Below are 22,058 nucleotides of genomic sequence, written 5' to 3' on the forward strand. Positions count from 1 at the left end.
GACTAAAGGGTTATTTCTGGTTAGGGTGTGGGTTACCATGGTGATGTGTGTATATGTCCATGGAGGTACAGTTCAAAAGGCTGAGGCTCCTCCTCCTCATTTGACTAGGCGTGCTGAAGAGATCCACTTGTTTCACTGGAGAGATCTTCATTTGATTGGATATTGCTTCTAGTGTTGGATAAACTAAATATTTGCTGTCACTATTAGAGAAACAATGCATTTCAGTTCAAATGCAAAGCAGTTTGTTCTCCTTCTCATTGTTGGAATCTTCTTGCTTCTGGGGTATGTGTTTTTCTATATTTTATGTAATTACTGTGCATGTGCTATGTGTGTATGTAAATGGTGTTATTTTGGAACAGCTAAATCTGTACATAGAATATTGAGGTTGAATTAAAGGGATGTTATATTTCATGTCAACTAAGTGTACTAAGTACTATTTCATGTCAACTAAGTATACTGACCCACCTAAAAGTGTTTGTAATTGTCACGACTTCTACCGAAGTCGATGCCCCTCCTTGCACGGGTGATGCTCGGTGGTCGATGTCACCGGTCTTCTAGCCATCATTGATCAGTTTTTCATTTTCCATTGGTTTTGTCTTGTCTTCCATCACACCTGGTTCCAATCCCATTAATTACATGTTGTGTATTTAACCCTCTGTTTCCCCTCATGTCCTTGTCGGTGATTGTTTGTAGGTTATGTTACGTGGGTTTGTGTATCGGTGTGCGACGGGTATCCTTTACCCATTTTATTTTGTACTTTGGTTTTGGAGTTTGTTTTTCATTAAATACTCCATATTAACCAACTTGGTTTCTCCTGCGCCTGACTTCCCTGCCACCTACATACACGAATATCACAGTAATATCAACCTTATCTACCCACCTCTCTGGAAAGGGTAGGACGCTAGCGTCCCATCTGGCCAACATCCGGTGAAATTGCAGAGCGCCAAATTCAAATGACAGCAATAGCAATAATGAACATTCATGAAAATACAAGTGTTATACATCGGTTAAAAGATAAACTTCTTGTTAATCCAGCCATTTTGGCAGATTTCAAAAAGGCTTCACGGCAAAAGCATAACATGCAATTATCTGAGGATAGCACCCTGCACACAAAACGCATACAAACATTTTCCAACCAAGCAGAGCAGTCACGAAAGTCAGAAATAGCGATAAAATGAATCACTTACCTTTGAAGATCTTCATCTGATTGCAATCACAAGGGTCCCGGAACACAATAAATGGTCGTTTTGTTCGATAAAGTCCCTCTTTATATCCCAAAAACTCGCGTTTTGTTCAGTAATCCACTGGCTCAAAGGCGATCAAAACATGCAGACAAATACATCCTAATAGTACCGGTAAAGTTCATTGAAACATGTCAAACGATGTTTATAATTAATCGTCAGGTTGTCAATTGTCTAAATAATCAATAATATTTGAACCGAACAATAGCGTATTCAATAGAAAGGAAAAAGAATGAAGGGCACACACACAGTCACGCAATCCAGTACTGGATGCTTCTCCAGTCCCCTAACCAAAAGGTCTCATTCTTCTTCATTTTTCAGAAAACAAGCCTGACACCATGTCTAAAGACTGTTGACATCTAGTGGAAGCTATAGGAACTGCAATCTGTGCCCTAACCCATTACGTAGTCAATAGGCATTCATTGGAAAACCCACTCACATAAAAAAAAAATCACAGACATTATTTTAACAGTTTTAGAAACTTCAGTGTTTTCTATCCAAATCTTCTATCCAAATCTACCAAATCTGCATATCCTAGCTTCTGGGCCTGAGTAACAGGCAGTTTACTTTGGGCACACTTGTCATCCAGACGTCAAAATACTGCCCCCTAGCCCAAAGCGGTTTTAAACTCTACCTGTAAGATTTTATTTGAGTGTTCTCTGTACACATTCAGTGTACTTGTAGTGACACTGAAAGACAATTGCAAATATTTACATTACATTTAAGTTATTTAGCAGACGCTCTTATCCAGAGCGACTTACAAAATGGTGCATTCACCTTATGATATCCAGTGGAACAACCACTTTACAATAGTGCATCTAAATCTTTTAAGGGGGGGGGGGGGGGGGTTAGAAGGATTACTTTATCCTATCCTAGGTATTCCTTAAAGAGGTGGGGTTTCAGGTGTCTCCGGAAGGTGGTGATTGACTCCGCTGTCCTGGCGTCGTGAGGGAGCTTGTTCCACCATTGGGGTGCCAGAGCAGCGAACAGTTTTGACTGGGCTGAGCGGGAACTGTGCTTCCTCAGAGGTAGGGGGGCCAACAGGCCAGTGGTGGATGAACGCAGTGCCCTTGTTTGGGTGTAGGGCCTGATCAGAGCCTGAAGGTATGGAGGTGCCGTTCCCTTCACAGCTCCGTAGGCAATCACCATGGTCTTGTAGCGGATGCGAGCTTCAACTGGAAGCCAGTGGAGAGAGCGGAGGAGCGGGGTGACGTGAGAGAACTTGGGAAGGTTGAACACCAGACGGGCTGCGGCGTTCTGGATGAGTTGTAGGGGTTTAATGGCACAGGCAGGAAGCCCAGCCAACAGCGAGTTGCAGTAATCCAGACGGGAGATGACAAGTGCCTGGATTAGGACCTGCGCCGCTTCCTGTGTGAGGCAGGGTCGTACTCTGCGAATGTTGTAGAGCATGAACCTACAGGATCGGGTCACCGCCTTGATGTTAGTGGAGAACGACAGGGTGTTGTCCAGGATCACGCCAAGGTTCTTAGCACTCTGGGAGGAGGACACAAGGGAGTTGTCAACCGTGATGGCGAGATCATGGAACGGGCAGTCCTTCCCCAGGAGGAAGAGCAGCTCCGTCTTGCCGAGGTTCAGCTTGAGCTGGTGATCCGTCATCCACACTGATATGTCTGACAGACATGCAGAGATGCGATTCGCCGCCTGGTTATCAGAAGGGGGAAAGGAGAAGATTAATTGTGTGTCGTCTGCATAGCAATGATAGGAGAGACCATGTGAGGATATGACAGAGCCAAGTGACTTGGTGTATAGCGAGAATAGGAGAGGGCCTAGAACAGAGCCCTGGGGGACACCAGTGGTGAGAGCGCATGGTGCGGAGACAGATTCTCGCCACGCCACCTGGTAGGAGCGACCTGTCAGGTAGGACGCAATCCAAGCGTGGGCCGCGCCGTAGATGCCCAACTCGGAGAGGGTGGAGAGGAGGATCTGATGGTTCACAGTATCAAAGGCAGCAGATAGGTCTAGAAGGATGAGAGCAGAGGAGATAGAGTTAGCTTTAGCAGTGCGGAGAGCCTCCGTGACACAGAGAAGAGCAGTCTCAGTTGAATGCCCAGTCTTGAAACCTGACTGATTAGGATCAAGAAGGTCATTCTGAGAGAGATAGTAAATAGTAAATAGTAATGTCTCAAGCATATCCCATGTAAACTAAAGGTGCACTTTATCTAGCTTTGGTGTACATTTTTACATTTGACATGTCACTCATTTAGCAGATACTCTTATCTAGAGAGACTTACAGTTAGTGCAGTCATCTCCAGATAGCTAGGTGGGACATCCACATATCATAGGCATAGAAAGAACATTTTTTCCTCAATAACTTAGCTGTTTGATGAGGTAGGGTTTCAAATGTTTTCAGAAGATGGGCAGGGACTCTGCTGTCCTAGCTTCAGGGGGAAGCTGGTTCCGCCATTGGGGTGCCAGGACAGAGAAGAGCTTAGACTGGGCTGAGAGGGAGGACCAAGAGACCAGAGGTGGCAGAACAGAGTGCTCAGATCGGGGTGTAGGGTTTGATCATAGCCTGAAGGTAGGGAGGGGCAAGAGACCAGAGGTGGCAGAACGGAGTGCTCAGGTCGGGGTGTAGGTTTTGATCATAGCCTGAAGGTAGGGAGGGACAAGAGACCAGAGGTGGCAGAGCGGAGTGCTCAGGTTAGGGTGAAGGTTTTGATCATAGCCTGAAGGTAGGGAGGGGCAAGAGACCAGAGGTGGCAGAACGGAGTGCTCAGGTCAGGGTGTAGGGTTTGATCATAGCCTGAAGGTAGGGAGGGGCAAGAGACCAGAGGTGGCAGAACGGAGTGCTCAGGTCAGGGTGTAGGGTTTGATCATAGCCTGAAGGTAGGGAGGGACAAGAGACCAGAGGTGGCAGAACGGAGTGCTCAGGTCAGGGTGTAGGGTTTGATCATAGCCTGAAGGTAGGGAGGGGCATTTCCTCCTGCTGTTCCGTAGGTAAACACCATGGTCTTGTAGCAGAGCTTCTACTGGAAGCCAGTGGAGTGTGTGGAGGAGCGGAGAAACATGAGAGAACTTGGGAAGGTTGAAAACCAGACGGGCTGCAGCGTTCTGGATAAGTTACATGTGTCGTGAAGTTGTAACGGATCATGTGACGACTGCTGCTCATCGAATGATTAACGTTTTATAACTATGTGATTAAATGAATCAGGCAATTATTAACTCATTAACCTGTTGAGGACAGACGTTCCGCTAGCGGAACCCCGTTCCGCCTGCGGAACCCCTAGCCAACAGCCAATGGCATCGCACGGCGCGAAATACAAAACCCACTAAAATACCACAATTCAATTTTCAACTATTTTACACCATTTTAAAGATAAGACTCTCGTTAATCTAACCACATTGTCCGATTTCAAAAAGGCTTTACAGCAAAAACAAAACATTAGATTATGTTAGGAGAGTACATAGACACAAATAATCACACAGCCATTTTCAAAGCAAGCATATACAGTGCCTTGCGAAAGTATTCGGCCCCCTTGAACTTTTCGACCTTTTGCCACATTTCAGGCTTCAAACATAAATTTATATAAAACTGTAATTTTTTGTGAAGAATCAACAACAAGTGGGACACAATCATGAAGTGGAACGAAATTTATTGGATATTTCAAACTTTTTTAACAAATAAAAAAACTGAAAAATTGGGCGTGCAAAATTATTCAGCCCCCTTTAAGTTAATACTTTGTAGCGTCACCTTTTGCTGCGATTACAGCTGTAAGTCGCTTGGGGTATGTCTCTATCAGTTTTGCACATCGAGAGACTGACATTTTTGCCCATTCCTCCTTGCAAAACAGCTCGAGCTCAGTGAGGTTGGATGGAGAGCGTTTGTGAACAGCAGTTTTCAGTTCTTTCCACAGATTCTCGATTGGATTCAGGTCTGGACTTTGACTTGGCCATTCTAACACCTGGATATGTTTATTTGTGAACCATTCCATTGTAGATTTTGATGTATGTTTTGGATCATTGTCTTGTTGGAAGACAAATCTCCGTCCCAGTCTCAGGTCTTTTGCAGACTCCATCAGGTTTTCTTCCAGAATGGTCCTGTATTTGGCTCCATCCATCTTCCCATCAATTTTAACCATCTTCCCTGCCCCTGCTGAAGAAAAGCAGGCCCAAACCATGATGCTGCCACCACCATGTTTGACAGTGGGGATGGTGTGTTCAGGGTGATGAGCTGTGTTGCTTTTACGCCAAACATAACGTTTTGCATTGTTGCCAAAGAGTTCGATTTTGGTTTCATCTGACCAGAGCACCTTCTTCCACATGTTTGGTGTGTCTCCCAGGTGGCTAGTGGCAAACTTCCATAAAGGCCAGATTTGTGCAGTATACGACTGATTGTTGTCCTATGGACAGAGTCTCCCACCTCAGCTGTAGATCTCTGCAGTTCATCCAGAGTGATCATGGGCCTCTTGGCTGCATCTCTGATCAGTCTTCTCCTTGTATGAGCTGAAAGATTAGAGGGACGGCCGGGTCTTTGTAGATTTGCAGTGGTCTGATACTCCTTCCATTTCAATATTATCGCTTGCACAGTGCTCCTTGGGATGTTTAAAGCTTGGGAAATCTTTTTGTATCCAAATCCGGCTTTAAACTTCTCCACAACAGTATCTCGGACCTGCCTGGTGAGTTCCTTGTTCTTCATGATGCTCTCTGCGCTTTAAACGGACCTCTGAGACTATCACAGAGCAGGTGCATTTATACGGAGACTTGATTACACACAGGTGGATTCTATTAATCATCATTAGTCATTTAGGTCAACATTGGATCATTCAGAGATCCTCACTGAACTTCTGGAGAGAGTTTGCTGCACTGAAAGTAAAGGGGCTGAATAATTTTGCACGGCCAATTGTTCAGTTTTTTATTTGTTAAAAAAGTTTGAAATATCCAATAAATTTCGTTCCACTTCATAATTGTGTCCCACTTGTTGTTGATTCTTCACAAAAAATTACAGTTTTATATCTTTATGTTTGAAGCCTGAAATGTGGCAAAAGGTCGAAAAATTCAAGGGGGCCGAATACTTTCGCAAGGCACTGTATGTCACATAAACCCAGACCACAGCTAAATGCAGCACTAACCTTTGATGATCTTCATCAGATGACACTCCTAGGACATTATGTTATACAATACATGCATGTTTTGTTCAATCAAGTTCATATTTATATCAAAACCAGCTTTTTACATTAGCATGTGATGTTCAGAACTAGCATACCCACCGAAAACGTCCGGTGAATTTATTAAATTACTCATGATAAACGTTGACAAAATACATAACAATTATTTTAAGAATTATAGATACAGAACTCCTTTATGCAATCGCTATGTCCGATTTTAAAATAGCTTTTCGGCGAAAGCACATTTTGCAATATTCTGAGTACATAGCTCGGCCATCACGGCTAGCTATTTTGACATCCGCCAACTTCGGGGTCACCTAAACTCAGAATTACTATTAGAAAAATTGGATTACCTTTGCTGTTCTTCGTCAGAATGCACTCCCAGGTCTTCTACTTCAACAACAAATGTTTTGGTTCCAAATAATCCATAGTTATATCCAAATACCTCTGTTTTGTTCGTGCGTTCAGGTCACTATCCGAAGGGTAACGTGCGAGCGCATTTCGTGACAAAAAATTTCAAAATATTCCATTACCGTACTTAGAAGCATGTCAAACACTGTTTAAAATCAATTTTTATGCAATTTTTCTTGTAAAATAGCGATAATATTCCAACCGGGCAACGTTGTATTCATTCAAAGACTGAAAGAAAAACATGGCGAGTTCTTGTGACCGCGCATCTCCAGTCTCACTGTCCCCAGGCTGACCACTTACAAACTCTGCTGCTGTACTTTGCCCAGAGACAGGAGACACCCCATTCCACTTTCTGGCGGCTTTAGAGAGCCAATGGAAGCCTTAGAAAGTGTCACATTACATCACAGATGCTGTAATGTCGATAGAGATGCAAGAAGGACAACAAAATGTCAGACAGGGCACTTCCTTTATGGAATCTTCTCAGGTTTTGGCCTGCCATATGAGTTCTGTTATACTCACAGACACCAGTCAAACAGTTTTAGAAACTTTAGAGTGTTTTCTATCCAAATCGACTAATTATATGCATATTCTAGTTTCTGGGCAGGAGTAGTAACCAGATTAAATCGGGTACGTTTTTTAGCCCAGCTGATTTGTAGGGATCCAGATCTTGCAGTTCTTTCAGAACATCAGCTGTCTGGATTTGGGTGAAGGAGAAGCGGGGGGGGGGGGGGGGGGGGGTTGCTGAGATGTTGGCCGGGGTAGGGGTAGCCAGGTGGAAAGCATGGCCAGCCGTGGTAAAATGCTTATTGAAATGATCGATTATTGTAGATTTATCGGTGGTGACAGTATTTCCTATCCTCAGTGCAGTCGGCAGCTGGGAGGAGGTGCTCTTATTTTCCATGGACTTCACACTGTCCCAAAACTTTTTGGAATTAGTGCTACAGGAAGCAAATTTCTGTTTGAAAAAGCTAGCCTTTGTCACGCCCTGACCATAGAGCGCCCTTGGTTCTCTATGGTGTAGTAGGTCAGGGCGTGAATAGGGGGTGATCTAGTATATTCATATTCTATGTTGGTGCTAATATGCTTCCTAATTAGAGGCAGCTGTTTATCGTTGCCTCTGATTGGGGATCATATTTAGGTAGTGACGGCTCCACTCACTAGGCCTCCAGTGCGCATTCACAGTCCAGAGCTTCCGGCGACGGTTCACAGTCCAGAGCTTCTGGCGACAGTTCACAGTCCAGAACTTCCGGCGACAGATTCACAGTCCAGAGCTTCCGGCGACGGTTCACAGTCCGGAGCTTCCAGCTACGGTTCAACCAGGATCTCACCTAACAGTACGAACTCTGAAGATAGATGGGTGGCGATCAATTCACATATGGTGTCCAGGGCACAACTGGGGGCCGAGGGGGGTCTATAACAAGCGGCAACTGTGAGAGACTTGTTTCTGGAAAGGTGCATTTATAGAAGTAGAAGCTGTAATTGTTTGGGCACAGACCCGGATAGTATGACATAACTCTGAAGGCTATCTCTGCAGTAGATTGCAACTCTGCCCCCTTTGGCAGTTCTATCTTGTCAGAAAATGTTATAGTTAGGAATGGAAATGTCAGGATTTTTGGTGGCCTTACTAAGCCAGGATTCAGACATGGCTAGGACATCCGGGTTGGCAGAGTGTGCTAAGCAGTGAATTAAACAAACTTAGGGAGGAAGCTTCTAATGTTAACATGCATGAAACCAATGCTTTTACGGTTACAGAAGTCAACAAATGAGATTGCCTGGGGAATGGGAGTGATGCTGGGGGCTGCAGAGCATGGGTTAACCTCTACATCACCAGAGGAACAAAGAAGGAGTAGGACAAGAGTACGGAAAGAGACTAAAAGAACTGGTCGTCTAGTGCATTTGGAACAGAGAGTAAAAAGAGCATAAAAGAGCATAATGTACAGACAAGGGTATGGTAGGATGTGAGTACAGTAGAGGTAAGCCTAGGCATTGAGTGACGATGAGGGAGGTTTTGTCTCTAGAGGGTCCATTTAAGCCAGGTGCGGTCACCGCATGAGTGGGGGGTGGAACATAAGGGCTAACTTAGGCATTTTGAGCAGGGCTGGAGCCTCTATAGTGAAATAAGACAAAAATGACTAACCAAAACAGCAATAGACAAGTCAAATTGACATTAGGGAGAGGCATGTGTAACCGAGTGATCGTAGGGTCCAGTCAGATGCTAGGCAAGCTGGAGGCACGGCGATTCAGACAGCTAGCAGCAGGCTAGTAGATGGGCCTCAGGGAGACGTCGCAACGGGAGAGCCTGTAGAAACCTTCTCAGAAGGTTACGTCGGCAGACCAGTCATGATGGATCGGCGAGGCTCCGTGTCGGCAGCAAGGGTCCAGGCCAATTGGCAGAAGAGGTATTGAAGCCATGGAATAATCTTATGGATTTCTTCGGCTAGCCGGGAGAAGAGCCTAGCTCGAGGCTAGCTCCAGGCTAACTGGTGCTTGCTTTGGGACAGGAACCCCTTTGGACGGTTATGTCGGTAGACCAGACGTGATGGATCGGCGGGGCTCCGTGTCGGCAGCAAAGGGTCCAGGCCAATTGGCAAAGAGGTAATTGAAGCCCAGGGATTGCTTGATGGATCTCATTCGGCTAGCCGGGAGATGGGCCTAGTTCGAGGCTAGCTCCAGGCTAACTGGTGCTTGCTTCGGGACAGAGATGTTAGACAGGAGTAGCCACTTGGATAGCAGCTAGTTAGCTGCGATGATCCGGAGTAAATGTTCAGAGCTTGCGGTAGGAATCCGGAGATGTGGTAGAGAAAAGCAGTCCGATATGCTCTGGGACTATATCGCACTGTGCAGGCTGGCAGGAGTTGCCCGGGCTGAGGTTGGCAGTCCGAGTTAACGGTGATGACCGCTAGCAGTGGCTAACTGACTACTAGCTAGTAGCTAGTTAGCTGGCTAGCCTCTGAAGGGGGTTCCGGTTCATAAGTGAAAAAATAGCAGATCCATACCACATTGGGTGAGGCAGGTTGCAGGAGAGTATGTTCAGTCCGTAGATGGAAAATGAGATTAAAAATAATACAAATATATACAAAGAAAAACAATATATACAAGGGACGGGACAAGACAATCAAACAGACAACCCACTGCTACGCCATCTTGGAACAATACTGATGAACAGATGAACAAATGATTGTTGTATATCTACAATGACAAGCCACCAGGATCCGACAACCTGGATGGAATATTACTGAGCATAATTGTGGATTATATTGCCACTACTATTTGCCATATCTAAATTGTGTAGTTGTGTAGTGTCAACATTTGTTGCTGGCATGCAATGGTGTAAAGTAATTATGTAAAAATTATTTAAAGTACTACTTAAGTTGTTTTTTTGGTATCTGTACTTTACTTCACTATTTATAATTTTTTACAACTTTTACTTCACTACATTCCTAATGAAAAGAATGTACTTTTTACTCCATACATTTTCCCTGACACCCAAAAGTATTCATTACATGTTGAATGCTCAGCAGGACAGGAAAATTATCAAATTCACTGACTTATCAAGAGAACATTTCTGGTCATCCCTACTGCCTCTGATCTGGCGGACTAACTAAACACACATGCTTCATTTGTGTAACGATCGTCGTGCAGGAAGGAAGAAGTGGACCAAGGCGCAGCTGGGAGCGAACTCATGTTATTTATTACAGACTGAAATAACACGGTCAAAACAGAGATTAAACGTATCGCTACTGCTCCAACAAAAAGAGACAACAACCCACAAACATCGTGGGGGGAAAAAGAACTTAAATATGATTCCCCAATCAGAGGCAACTAGTGACAGCTGTCTCTGATTGGGAATCGACAGAACCCAACATAGAAATACGCCCCAAAGCAAGGCTATACCAAAAACATAGAAAATAAACTATAGAAATGCCACACCCTGACCAAAATAGAAGAGTTCACCTGGTCAGGGCGTGACAGTACCCCCCCTCCAACGGTGCGTACTCCCGGCGCACCAACCTAAAGTCTATTAGGGGGGGGGACCCGGGTGGGCGCCTCACCCTCGGTGGAGGCTCTGGCCCCGGGCGTGTTTCTCCCCATGCCTCCACCCTAGCCCTACCCCTCTGGCCCGGACTGGACCACGGTGGAGCGGCATGCTCAGGCTCCGGAGCGGAGCCGCCGACCGGAACAGGACTGGTCACCGGTGGACCGGACACAGGCCGTGCCGGACTGTGGACACGCGCCATGGGCCTGGTGCGGGGAACAGGGACGGGCCGGACAGGACCGGGGACACGCACCACCAACCTGGTGCGGGGAGCAGGGACGGGCCGGACTGGCCTGGGGACACGCACCACCAACCTGGTGCGGGGAGCAGGGACGGGCCGGACTGGACTGGGGACACGCACCACCGGCTTGGTGCGGGGAGCCGGGATGGGCCGGACAGGACTGTGGACACGCACCACTAACCTGGTGCGGGGAGCAGGGACGGGCCGGACAGGACTGGGGACACGCACCACTAACCTGGTGCGGGGAGCAGGGACGGGCCGGACAGGACTGGGGACACGCACCACTAACCTGGTGCGGGGAGCAGGGATGGGCCGGACTGGACTGGGGGCACACACCACCGGCTTGGTGCGGGGAGCCGGGATGGGCCGGACAGGACTGTGGACACGCACCACTAACCTGGTGCGGGGAGCAGGGATGGGCCGGACAGGACTGGGGACACGCACCACTAACCTGGTGCGGGGAGCAGGGATGGGCCGGACAGGACTGGGGACACGCACCACTAACCTGGTGCGGGGAGCAGGGATGGGCCGGACTGGACTGGGGGCACACACCACTGGCTTGGTGCGGGGAGCAGGGACGGGCCGGACTGGACTGGGGACGCGCACCACTAACCTGGTGCGGGGAGCAGGGATGGGCCGGACAGGACTGGGGACACGCACCACTAACCTGGTGCGGGGAGCAGGGACGGGCCAGACTGAACTGTGACCGCACACCGGCGACACAGTGCGCATAAGCGGCGCCGGATATCCTGGACCGAGGAGGCGCACTGGAGGTCTGGAGTGCACAGCTGACATCACCCGTTCTGGCTCAACACCCACCTTAGCCTGGCAAGTGTGGAGCGCTGGCACAGAACGCACTGGGCTGTGTAGCCGTACCGGAGACACAGTGCGCGTCCTCGGTGCAGGATACATCGGACCGAGAAGGGGCACCGGAGGCCAGGAGCGCTGAGCCGGCACAACACGTCCTCGCTGAACACTCCCCCTAGCCCGGCAAATGTGGGGCGCTGGCACAGAGCGCACTGGGCTGTGCAGGCGCACTGGTGATACCGTGCGCACCTCTGCCACCCAAGGCTCTTCCTCCACGCTGTCCCTACGCAGGTCCTCCAGGACCTGCCACATCTCTGCCTCCTCCTTCGCCGTTATCCCCCACGAGAGCAGTGGTCTGGGCTCTTCCTCTGCCCTTCCGGACCACCCCATTAGCCCCCCCCAAAAAAAATTATTGGGGGTGTCTTCCGGGCCTCCTCGACCGCCGCCTGCGACTCCTTCCACCGGCTGGCATCACCTCCTCGACCTGGGAATCCTTCCGCCAGGGTCCTTTCCCCGACATGATCTCCTCCCAGGTCCAGAACTCCTTTCCCTCGCGAGCCCATCTCTCGCGGTCCTTTTCCTCCCGCTGCTTGGTCCTGGTTTGGTGGGTTGTTCTGTAACGATCGTCGTGCAGGAAGGAAGAAGTGGACCAAGGCGCAGCTGGGAGCGAACTCATGTTATTTATTACAGACTGAAATAACACGGTCAAAACAGAGATTAAACGTATCGCTACTGCTCCAACAAAAAGAGACAACAACCCACAAACATCGTGGGGGGAAAAGGAACTTAAATATGATTCCCCAATCAGAGGCAACTAGTGACAGCTGTCTCTGATTGGGAATTGACAGAACCCAACATAGAAATACGCCCCAAAGCAAGGCTATACCAAAAACATAGAAAATAAACTATAGAAATGCCACACCCTGACCAAAATAGAAGAGTTCACCTGGTCAGGGCGTGACAATTTGTAAATTATGTCTGAGTTATGGAGTGTGCCCATGGCTATCTGTAAATAAAAAATAACAAGAAAATGGTGCCGTCTGGTTTGCTTAATATAAGGAATTTGAAAATATTTGACTTTTCATTTGACTTTTGATACTTAAGTATATTTGTGCAATTACATTTACTTTTGATACTTAAGTACATTTTAAAGCAAAAACCTTTACACTTTTAGTTAGGTACTATTTTGCTAGGTGACTTTCACTTTTTACGAGAGACATTTTCTATTAAGGTATCTTTACTTTTACATAAGTATGACAATTGGGTACTTTTTCCACCACTGCTGGCATGTCATGCCTACGTTTGCTAATCTTGCCAAAGAAAAAATCATTAAATTAGTTGGCAATATCTGTGGGTTTTGTGATGAATGAGCCATCTGATTTAATGAATGATGGAGCTGAGTTTGCCTTTTTGCCCAAAACGTCATTTAAGATGCTCCAAAGCTTTTTACTGTCATTCTTTATATAATTTAGTTTTGTATAGTTTCTTATTTTTATTTAGTTTAGTCACATAATTTCTCAATTTCCAGACTTATTTGCCATACCATTTGTCAATTCCTTATCAATCCAAGTAGATTAACAGTTTTTACAGTAATTTTCTTGATGGGTGCATGCTTATTAGCAACTGGAATAAGCAATGTCGTAATTGTGTCAAGTGCGGTGTCTGGTTGCTCCTCATTACACACCACAGACCAGCAAATATTCTGTACATCATCAACATAACAATCACTACAAAACGTCTTGTATGACCTCTTATTCACTATATTAGGCCCAGTCTTTGGAGCTTTGGTTTTCCTAGATATGGCTGTTATACTGTGATCACTACATCCTATGGATTTGGATACTGCATTAAAACACATTCTGCAGCATTAGTAAATACCCTGGTAGGTTGACTGATATTCAAGTTTGAAGCATTTTCTTGAGTGGGCAGCATGATGAAAGCTAGTCAATATTGAAATCACCCAGAAAATATACCTCTCCATTGATATCACATACATTATCAAGCATTTCACAGATATTATCCAGATACTGACTGTTAGCACTTGGTGGTCTACAACAGATTCCCATAAGAATGGGCTTTTTGTGAGGCAGATTAACCTGTAGCCATATTACTTCAACAGTATTTTACATGAGATCCTTTCTAATCTTTACAGGAATGTGGTTCGGAATATAGTCTGCAACACTGCCCCCATTGGCATTTCTGTCTTTTCTGTAGATGTTATAACCATGTATGTATCATACAATGCATCCATATGGCAGAGGCAGACACATTCATAACTAGAGTTTAGAGGCCTGCCCGCCGTCCCATGATAGATGGAGCCCCATCTGTGCAAAAGCCCACCATTCGTTCCCATGGAATCAGTTTTTCATCAATATAGCCACACAGCACACTGAACATCCTCTGTGCAGTTTCATGCTCAGGAATCGTGAGACAGAACAGTATGTCCTCCTGAATAGCATCCCCGGACATGTAGTAAACAAAAGTCAACACGTGGGCATCTCATTTCTCACAGCTGACATCCATTTGAAGAACATAAGGTGGGGAGTTTTTGAGTCGTTCAGTCAGAGTTTCCTCTTGGTTGCTAGCTATAGAATGAATTCTTAGTTTCACAGTGTTATCTGACAAAGGTATTGATGTGAGTTTCTGTTCCTTTCTACACATTGTTTTCACCATATCAATTGTGGCAGGTAATATCAGTCTCTGTAATAGTGTGTGGTTTCATAGCTTAGTGGGCGGAAATGTTTTCATGACAGACTTGAACTGATTCTCTCCTCTCTCCCCAAAGGTATGTGGTCTTCAACCACTTCAATGAAAGGCAAAACATGTAAGCTGAAGTTTCTGTTAATTTATTACACCCTAATGATGCTATAATGTGATGTGGATTTTCTGATTGATTCTTATTCACAGGGTTTGGTTTGACGCTTCCAAAAGAGATATCCCAGTTGATGAGGACCAGAGGAACACCAGGTTAGTTGATATAAACTGAGAAATTCTCGCAACAAGTCATGATACTTGGTCCTTTTAATAAACACTCTTTTCTATTTCCTTAATGTTACCCGTTAGATCATTTACAGAGATGACATAACAGAGATGTACTGTACACAGTTACTAATGGTGAGCACCAATAAGGATGTGAACAAGTCACATTGTGATATTGGTTCATCGTTGCTGTTACCCTACACTATTATGAAAGAGAGCATACATGACTGTTCCTGGAGGAACAAAACCATCTCATAGGCCTTCAACGTAGCATACTTAACGGCCTGCTGATGGGCCATCAACAAGCTTCCCATTGCTTTCAAACTGGTTCAGAGGTTCAACTGGATAAAACCAACAAATTATAGTCCCACTAAGAGCAAACCAACAACCATTAGCTTTGGTTCCAACAAACCCAGACCCATCGGAAAATCCCAACCCCATGACCCAACTAGCAATTTGGATCAGTCTGATGTTATCACAATGGCATGCATAAAAAAGGGGCATTTTCTTACAGTTTGTTTGCTATAGTGAAATCAAGGTTCGATTATTTGTTCCATAGTATTTATTCCATTTGGTTTGGTTGTTTTCACATTGTCAAAAAATGGTTTAACAAATTACAATACTGAATCAAAACCATGTGTGTGTATCGGACGTCACACTACTTGCTTAGTGAGTACCAGTTCTTCCTGACTTGGCTCACACTTGGAGCCTGTTGGACGTACTACCAAATTCTTTAAAACAACATTGGAGGCGGCTTATGTTAGAGAAATGAACATTCAATTCTCTGGCAGTAGCTCTGGTGGAGTCAGCATGCCAATTGCACACTCCCTCAAAACATGAGACATCTGTAGCATTGTGTTGTGTGACAAAACTACACATTTTAGAGTGGCCTTTTATTGTCCCCAGCAGAAGGTGCACCTGTGTAATGATCTTTAATCAGCTTCTTGATATGACACACCTGTCAGGTGGATGGATATCTTGGCAAATGAGAAATGCTCACCAACAGGGATGTAAACACATTTGTACACAACATTTGAGAGAAATAACATTTCTGAGATGTTTTATTTCAGCTCATGAAACATGGGACCGACACTTCACATGTTGAGTTTACACACTGAGTGTACAAAACATTAAGGACACTGTCTTTCCATGACATAAACTGACAGGTGAATCCAGATGAAATCTATGATCCCTTACTGATGTCACTTACTAAATCCACTTCAATCAGTGTAGATGAAGGGGAGGAGACAGGTTAACCTGTTATGGCTAGGGGGCAGTATTTTCACGGCTGGATAAATAACGTACCCGAATTAATCTGGTTACTACTCCTGCCCAGTAACTAGAATATGCATATAAGTATTGGCTTTGGATAGAAAACACTCCAAAGTTTCTAAAACTGTTTGAATGGTGTCTGTGAGTATAACAGAACTCAAATGGCAGGTCAAAACCTGAGAGATTCCTTTACAGGAAGTGGCCTGTCTGACCATTTCTTGAACTTCTTTGCCATCTCTATCTTTTACAAAGGATCTCTGCTCTAACGTGACACTTCCTACGTCTTCCATAGGCTCTCAGAGCCCGGGAAAAACCTGAATGTCGTCATCCCAGCCCCAGGCTGAAACACATTATCGCCTTTCTCAAGTGGCCGATCAACGGACTGTGGGCTTAGGCGCGTGCACTGGCCGCCCCCGTCTTTGTGATTTTTCCTCTGTTTGCCGAAAAGGAGATTCCCGGTCGGAATATTACCGCTTTTTTACGAGATAAATTGCATAAAAATTTATTTTAAACAGCGGTTGACATGCTTCGAAGTACGGTAATGGAATATTTAGAATTTTTTTGTCACGAATTGCGCCATGCGCGCGACCCTGATTTACCATTTCGGATAGTTTCTGGAACGCACGAACAAAACGCCGCTATTCGGATATAACGATGGATTATTTGGGACCAAACCAACATTTGTTATTGAAGTAGCAGTCCTGGGAGTGCATTCTGACGAAGACAACAAAGGTAATAACATTTTTGTTATAGTAAATCTGATTTTGGTGAAGGCTAAACTTGCCGGGTGTCTAAATAGCTAGCCCCTGAATGCTGGGCTATGTACTTAGAATATTGCAAAATGTGCTTTCACCAAAAAGCTATTTTAAAATCGGACATATCGAGTGCATAGAGGAGTTCTGTATCTATAATTCTTAAAATAATTGTTATGCTTTTTGTGAACGTTTATCGTGAGTAATTTAGTAAATTGTTAGTAAATTCCCAAGAAGGATTTATGACTCGAGAGAATTGAGACATGGATTGCATATGTGTGCCATTCAAAGGGTGAATGGAAAAAACAAAAGATTTAAGTGTCTTTGAACGGGGTTTGGTAGTAGGTGAGAGGCTCATCGGTTTGTGTCAAGAATTGCAACGTTGCTGGGTTTTTCATGCTCAACAGTTTCCAATGTGTATTAAGGTTAAACCATCATGTATTGGTTCTCTCATTGTGTCTGTGAGTAGGCTATCCATGAACTATCCATTAACAATTATGTTTGTTGAAATAAAGTTATGCCGACAGAAAATTCCCAGTTGTCCTAATGGGAAATCAGCATGCAGTTGTCTGGACTTCACAAAGCCATGGAAGTGAACAGACAATGAAACACTGACACAGTTGCAATGTTATTCCCAATGGATTGGCTGAGTTGCTGAAAACATCGGACTCCTCTTCCTGGTGGCAAAACAAATTAACCTTCTGCACGTGTGTGTGGGATTCTCTACTTTATAATATTTTTCTCCCTCTGCTGCCGCTTCCCCCTCCTGTGTGTGTGTGAAGTTGGGAGAGTTAGTTAAGTGTTCAGGATGGATATTGTTTTTTAATAATCTTTAGATACAGTGTTATTACTATTATAATACTCATAAAGGCTGCTATTCTACTTGGAATGTAAATAAAAAAATATAGAGGAAACCATTTGTCCACAACACAACAGTCTTTGATCCGTTCTCAGCTTGCATGTCTCACAGCATCTGTAACATCAATGGTTTTTAGCTCTATGGAAGAGGCATCGGATTCGCTAGCACACCCTCAGGTTATTCATAAAACCAATATGATGTATAATTACGTTACTCATAAAAATCGATATGATATTGATTTCAGTTTGAAAAAAATGCAACTGACATCGATATAGAGTTTCCATATCGGTGCCCAACACTAAGAGCTACACAGATACTGTATGTGTATTATGTATACTGTACAGCCACAGTTGTCATTAATCATTGTACTATGTCTTTCTACTCATACAGCCTGAGTAAGCCCATATTCAGGAGCAGAGTACAGAACATCGTCTCTCCAGAAAGGTGTGTATCAGTATTTTACTGTCCCATCATTCACCATTTGGCTGGCAACCCAAACTCCATGCTCCTGGCCAAACTCTACGCCACGCCCATGGGCGTTAGTTTCTTCACCGCAATGAATCTGGCTCTGAGTACATCAGCAACAATTTCTAGAACAAAATAATTAGTGGAATTTTAATGTCGTTTTTTTTATCCACATGGATGAAAATCTCTTGCACATTTAACTGCCAACCCAGACCCAACCCCTTCCCCTCCCCAAACACAAGGACACAGACAAACAGTTAAATATTCCACCAGACCAGCCATCAAACCGCAGACTCCAATCTCAAGCAGACAAAATCCATTTATCAACAGACAACATGCAAAAAAAACTCTAGATCACCGCTATTCTACACACAGAGACACATACAAAGCTCTTCCTCACCTTGCATTTGGCAAATTTGGCCATAACACCATCCTCTTAATTTCTGTTTACAAGCAAAAACTAAAACAAGATGTACCAGCGATACGGAAGTTGTCCATAGCAGACAGTAAGTTTCAGGACTGTTTTGCACCGATTGGATTATGCATCGACAACGTCGTCCCCACAGTGACCGTACGTACATATCCTAAACAACAGTCATGGATTAAAGGCAACATCTGCACTAAGCTAAAGGCTAGAGCTACCGCTTTCAAAGAGTGGGACACTAATCCAGAAATCTCACAAAGTCCTCAGACGAACCATCAAACAGGCAAAGCATCAATACAGGATTAAGATTGAATCCTACTACACCGGCTCTGTTGCTCGTCAGATGTGGCAGGGCTTGGAAACTATTACGGATTATAAAGGGAAACCCAGACGCAAGCTGCACCAGTGACGCGAGCCTAACAACCAAGCTAAATGCCTTCTATGCTCGCTTCGAGGCAAGCAACACTGAACCATGAATGAGAGCACCAGCTGTTATGTACAACTGTGTGATTACACTCTCCGTAGCCAATGTGAGTAAGACCTTTAAACAGGTTAACATTCACAAGGCTGCAGGACAGGGATGGATTACCACGACATGTACTCAGAGCATGCGCTGACCAGCTGGCAAGTATCTTCACTGACATTTTCAACCTCTCCATGGCCCAGTCTGTAATGTCCAGATGTTTCAAGCAGACCACCATAATCCCCATACCCAAGAACGCCAAGTTAAGCCGTCTGTCGTTCTGCCCCTGAGCAAGGCAGTTAACTCACTGTTCCCCGGGTGCTGATGATGTGGATGTTGAGTAATGCAGCCCCCAGCAGCTCTCGGATTCAGAGGGGTTGGGTTACATGCGGAAGACACATTTCAGTTGAACGCATTCAGTTGTACTACCAATGAAGTATCCCCTTTTCCTTCTAAATGACTATTGCACCGTAGCACTCACATTTGTGTCCATGAAATCGTTTGAAAGGCTGGTCATGGCTCATATCAACACCATCATCCCAGACACCCTGGACCCACTCCAATTTGCATACTGTCCCAACAGATCCATATATGACGCAATCTCTATTGTACTCCACACTGCCCTTTCCCACCTGGACAAAAGGAACACTTATGTGAGAATGCTGTTCAATGACTACAGCTCAGTGTTTAACACCATAGTGCCCTCCAAGCTCCTCACTAATCTAAGGACCCAGGGAATAAACACCTCCCTCTGAAATCGACCACTGGACTTCCTGAAGGGCCGCACCCAGGTTGTGAGGTTTGGCAAAAACAAATCCGCCATGCTGAGCCTCAACACGGGGGCCCCTTAGGGGTGTGTGCTTAGCCTTCTCCTGTTCTCCCTGTTCACCCAGGACTGCGTGGCCGCACATGACTCCAACACCATCATTAAGTTTGCCAATGACACGGCGCTGATCACTGACGACGACGAGACAGCTTAGAGACCTGGCAGTTTGGTGCCAGGACAAAAACCTCTCCCTCAACATCAGCAAGACAAAGGAGCTGATCATGGATTACAGGAAACTGAGGGTTGAGATGAACTGGCACCAGAGGGGTGTGGTGCCAGTGCCCGCAGTGGGGGTAGTGGAAGAGGACTGGGGCCTTTGTGGAGTGATGGAGGTTGAACCTTCAGTACAGGCAGCATTAGAGACAGCAGTGGGGGGGAATCCTCATCTTCTCTGTGGGGAATAACATAATTAATATAAAGGGATCAATATTGCTGTAAGATCATTACAGTTGACACATTTTACAAATCTACATTACTGTAATTCAAAATAAATACACAAAAAAAATGACACTTTGTTACAAATTCCCTGCTGGTGACATTAAGCACATCATCTCCTTCAGTGAGCTCCCTTCCCATACTGGACGTAGCAGGTCAAGGGCATTATAAACTGGCCCTCACAACTGGCCAGGTGAGAGAGAGCAGCAGCAAGATCAGCTCTGTCCACAAAGCATCTCAGATTAGGAGTGCTGATCTAGGAGCAGTTTTCCATCATAATGAATACGATTATTTGGACAATGTCTGGACAGTGCTTCACACAGAGGTGTGAAACACACACACACACACACACACAAACAATGCAAACAATGGGACACAGAGACAAACGAGCCACAAGAGGGATGGGAAGTCCAGTCCAATCCTCTCTCTCCTCCCTCTGGAAGCATGCAGTGGTACTGTCAGGAGGGATGGGATGACAACGGGCCAAAAGAGTAAAGACATACTGGGCTAAAATGTACGAGTGAAATTAATTAACTTGTCAAATTAAAAGATTTGAATGTAGCTTTAACACATGAATACATACAGCTATCTGAAATGATTGATAATGTCATGAAAATGTAAAAAAAACACCAAATAAATGTAATATTATCTAAAGAATGAGTCTATACATCATAAATCAATGTGAGAATCTAAACATTTGCCTTTGCCTGGCCACAGCTTCTTCTGCAACGAGGTAACTAGACTGTTTCACATAGTACTTTGTCAGCTTTAAAGTTTGCTGTTCGCCAGTTTACCAGTTCTACCAGTTGAGCTTGAGTCTGCAGATATTTCCCATCTGTAAATATCCTCACTGTCAATCAGCTTTACTCCAGAGTTTTATGTGTTGACTTTGTGTCTGTATTCTGTTTGTACATTGTCTATTGCTGGCAGCAGCTATTCATTAAGTTACATTACAGGTAGGCCTATGTGCAAATGTACTTGTCAAATAAAGTGATTCTGATACCAGTATTTATGTGTTTCCTGATGTGGAAGAGCCTGGGGGTCACTGTTAAGATCCTCTTTTTCCACAATGATTCTTAAATTTGACTTTGGTTGCCATTTACTTCAAATTCCTTTTTCATGTTACACTTCGTCAATCTTGGAAAGATACATACATTTCGTGGCGACAGGTAGTGGTTAGAGCGTTGGGCCAGTAACCGAAAATGTTGCTAGATCTAATCCCTGAGCTGACAATGTAAAGTTTAGTCATTCTGCCCCTGAACAAGGCAGTTCCTAGGCTGTTCCTAGGCTGTTATTGTAAATAAGAATTTGTTCTTAACTGACTTGCCCAGTTAAATAAAGGTTAAATAAAAAATATACAAAAATTGTCTTACGTGACATTAGATAGTGTGACAGCCATTTGCTCTGATCTGTCTATTCTGTCGAGATACATAATAAAAATGTTGAGTTACGAAGAGTACCAGTTTGGACACACCTACTCATTCCAGGATTTTTCTTTATTTTTACTATTTTCTACATTGTAGAATAATAGTAAAGACATCACAACTATGAAATAACACATATGGAATCAGTTAAGAACAAATTATTATTTACAAGGACAGCCTACTCCTTCTTCCCCGTCAGGGAATTGAACCCCGGTCTCCTGTCCGCACTACACAGGGATTCTTTAGCTAAATAGCCCAGTACTGTACTGCCGACCGTCACGTTGTACAGCGCCACAT

The 22,058-nt window shown here is 44.8% G+C and overlaps 1 protein-coding gene across 2 annotated transcripts in view; it reads left to right on the forward strand.

The window, feature by feature from the left end:
• The first annotated feature begins 97 nt into the window (after positions 1-97).
• Positions 98-22,058, forward strand: part of LOC106576669 (globoside alpha-1,3-N-acetylgalactosaminyltransferase 1) — a 29,811-nt gene continuing 7,850 nt past the window's right edge. The window contains exons 1-4 of one of the 2 annotated variants that reach the window (XM_082964311.1): positions 98-282; positions 14,648-14,686; positions 14,770-14,829; positions 18,115-18,168. In XM_082964311.1, coding sequence (XP_082820437.1) covers positions 215-282; positions 14,648-14,686; positions 14,770-14,829; positions 18,115-18,168 — 221 coding nt within the window. In that variant the 5' untranslated portion in view covers positions 98-214. The remainder of the gene's footprint in view (positions 283-14,647; positions 14,687-14,769; positions 14,830-18,114; positions 18,169-22,058) is intronic. The other variant, XM_082964312.1, reaches the window with a different exon arrangement.

This window comes from Salmo salar, chromosome 17, assembly GCF_965601325.2.
Source record: "Salmo salar chromosome 17, fSalSal1, whole genome shotgun sequence".
Taxonomy (NCBI): domain Eukaryota; kingdom Metazoa; phylum Chordata; class Actinopteri; order Salmoniformes; family Salmonidae; genus Salmo; species Salmo salar.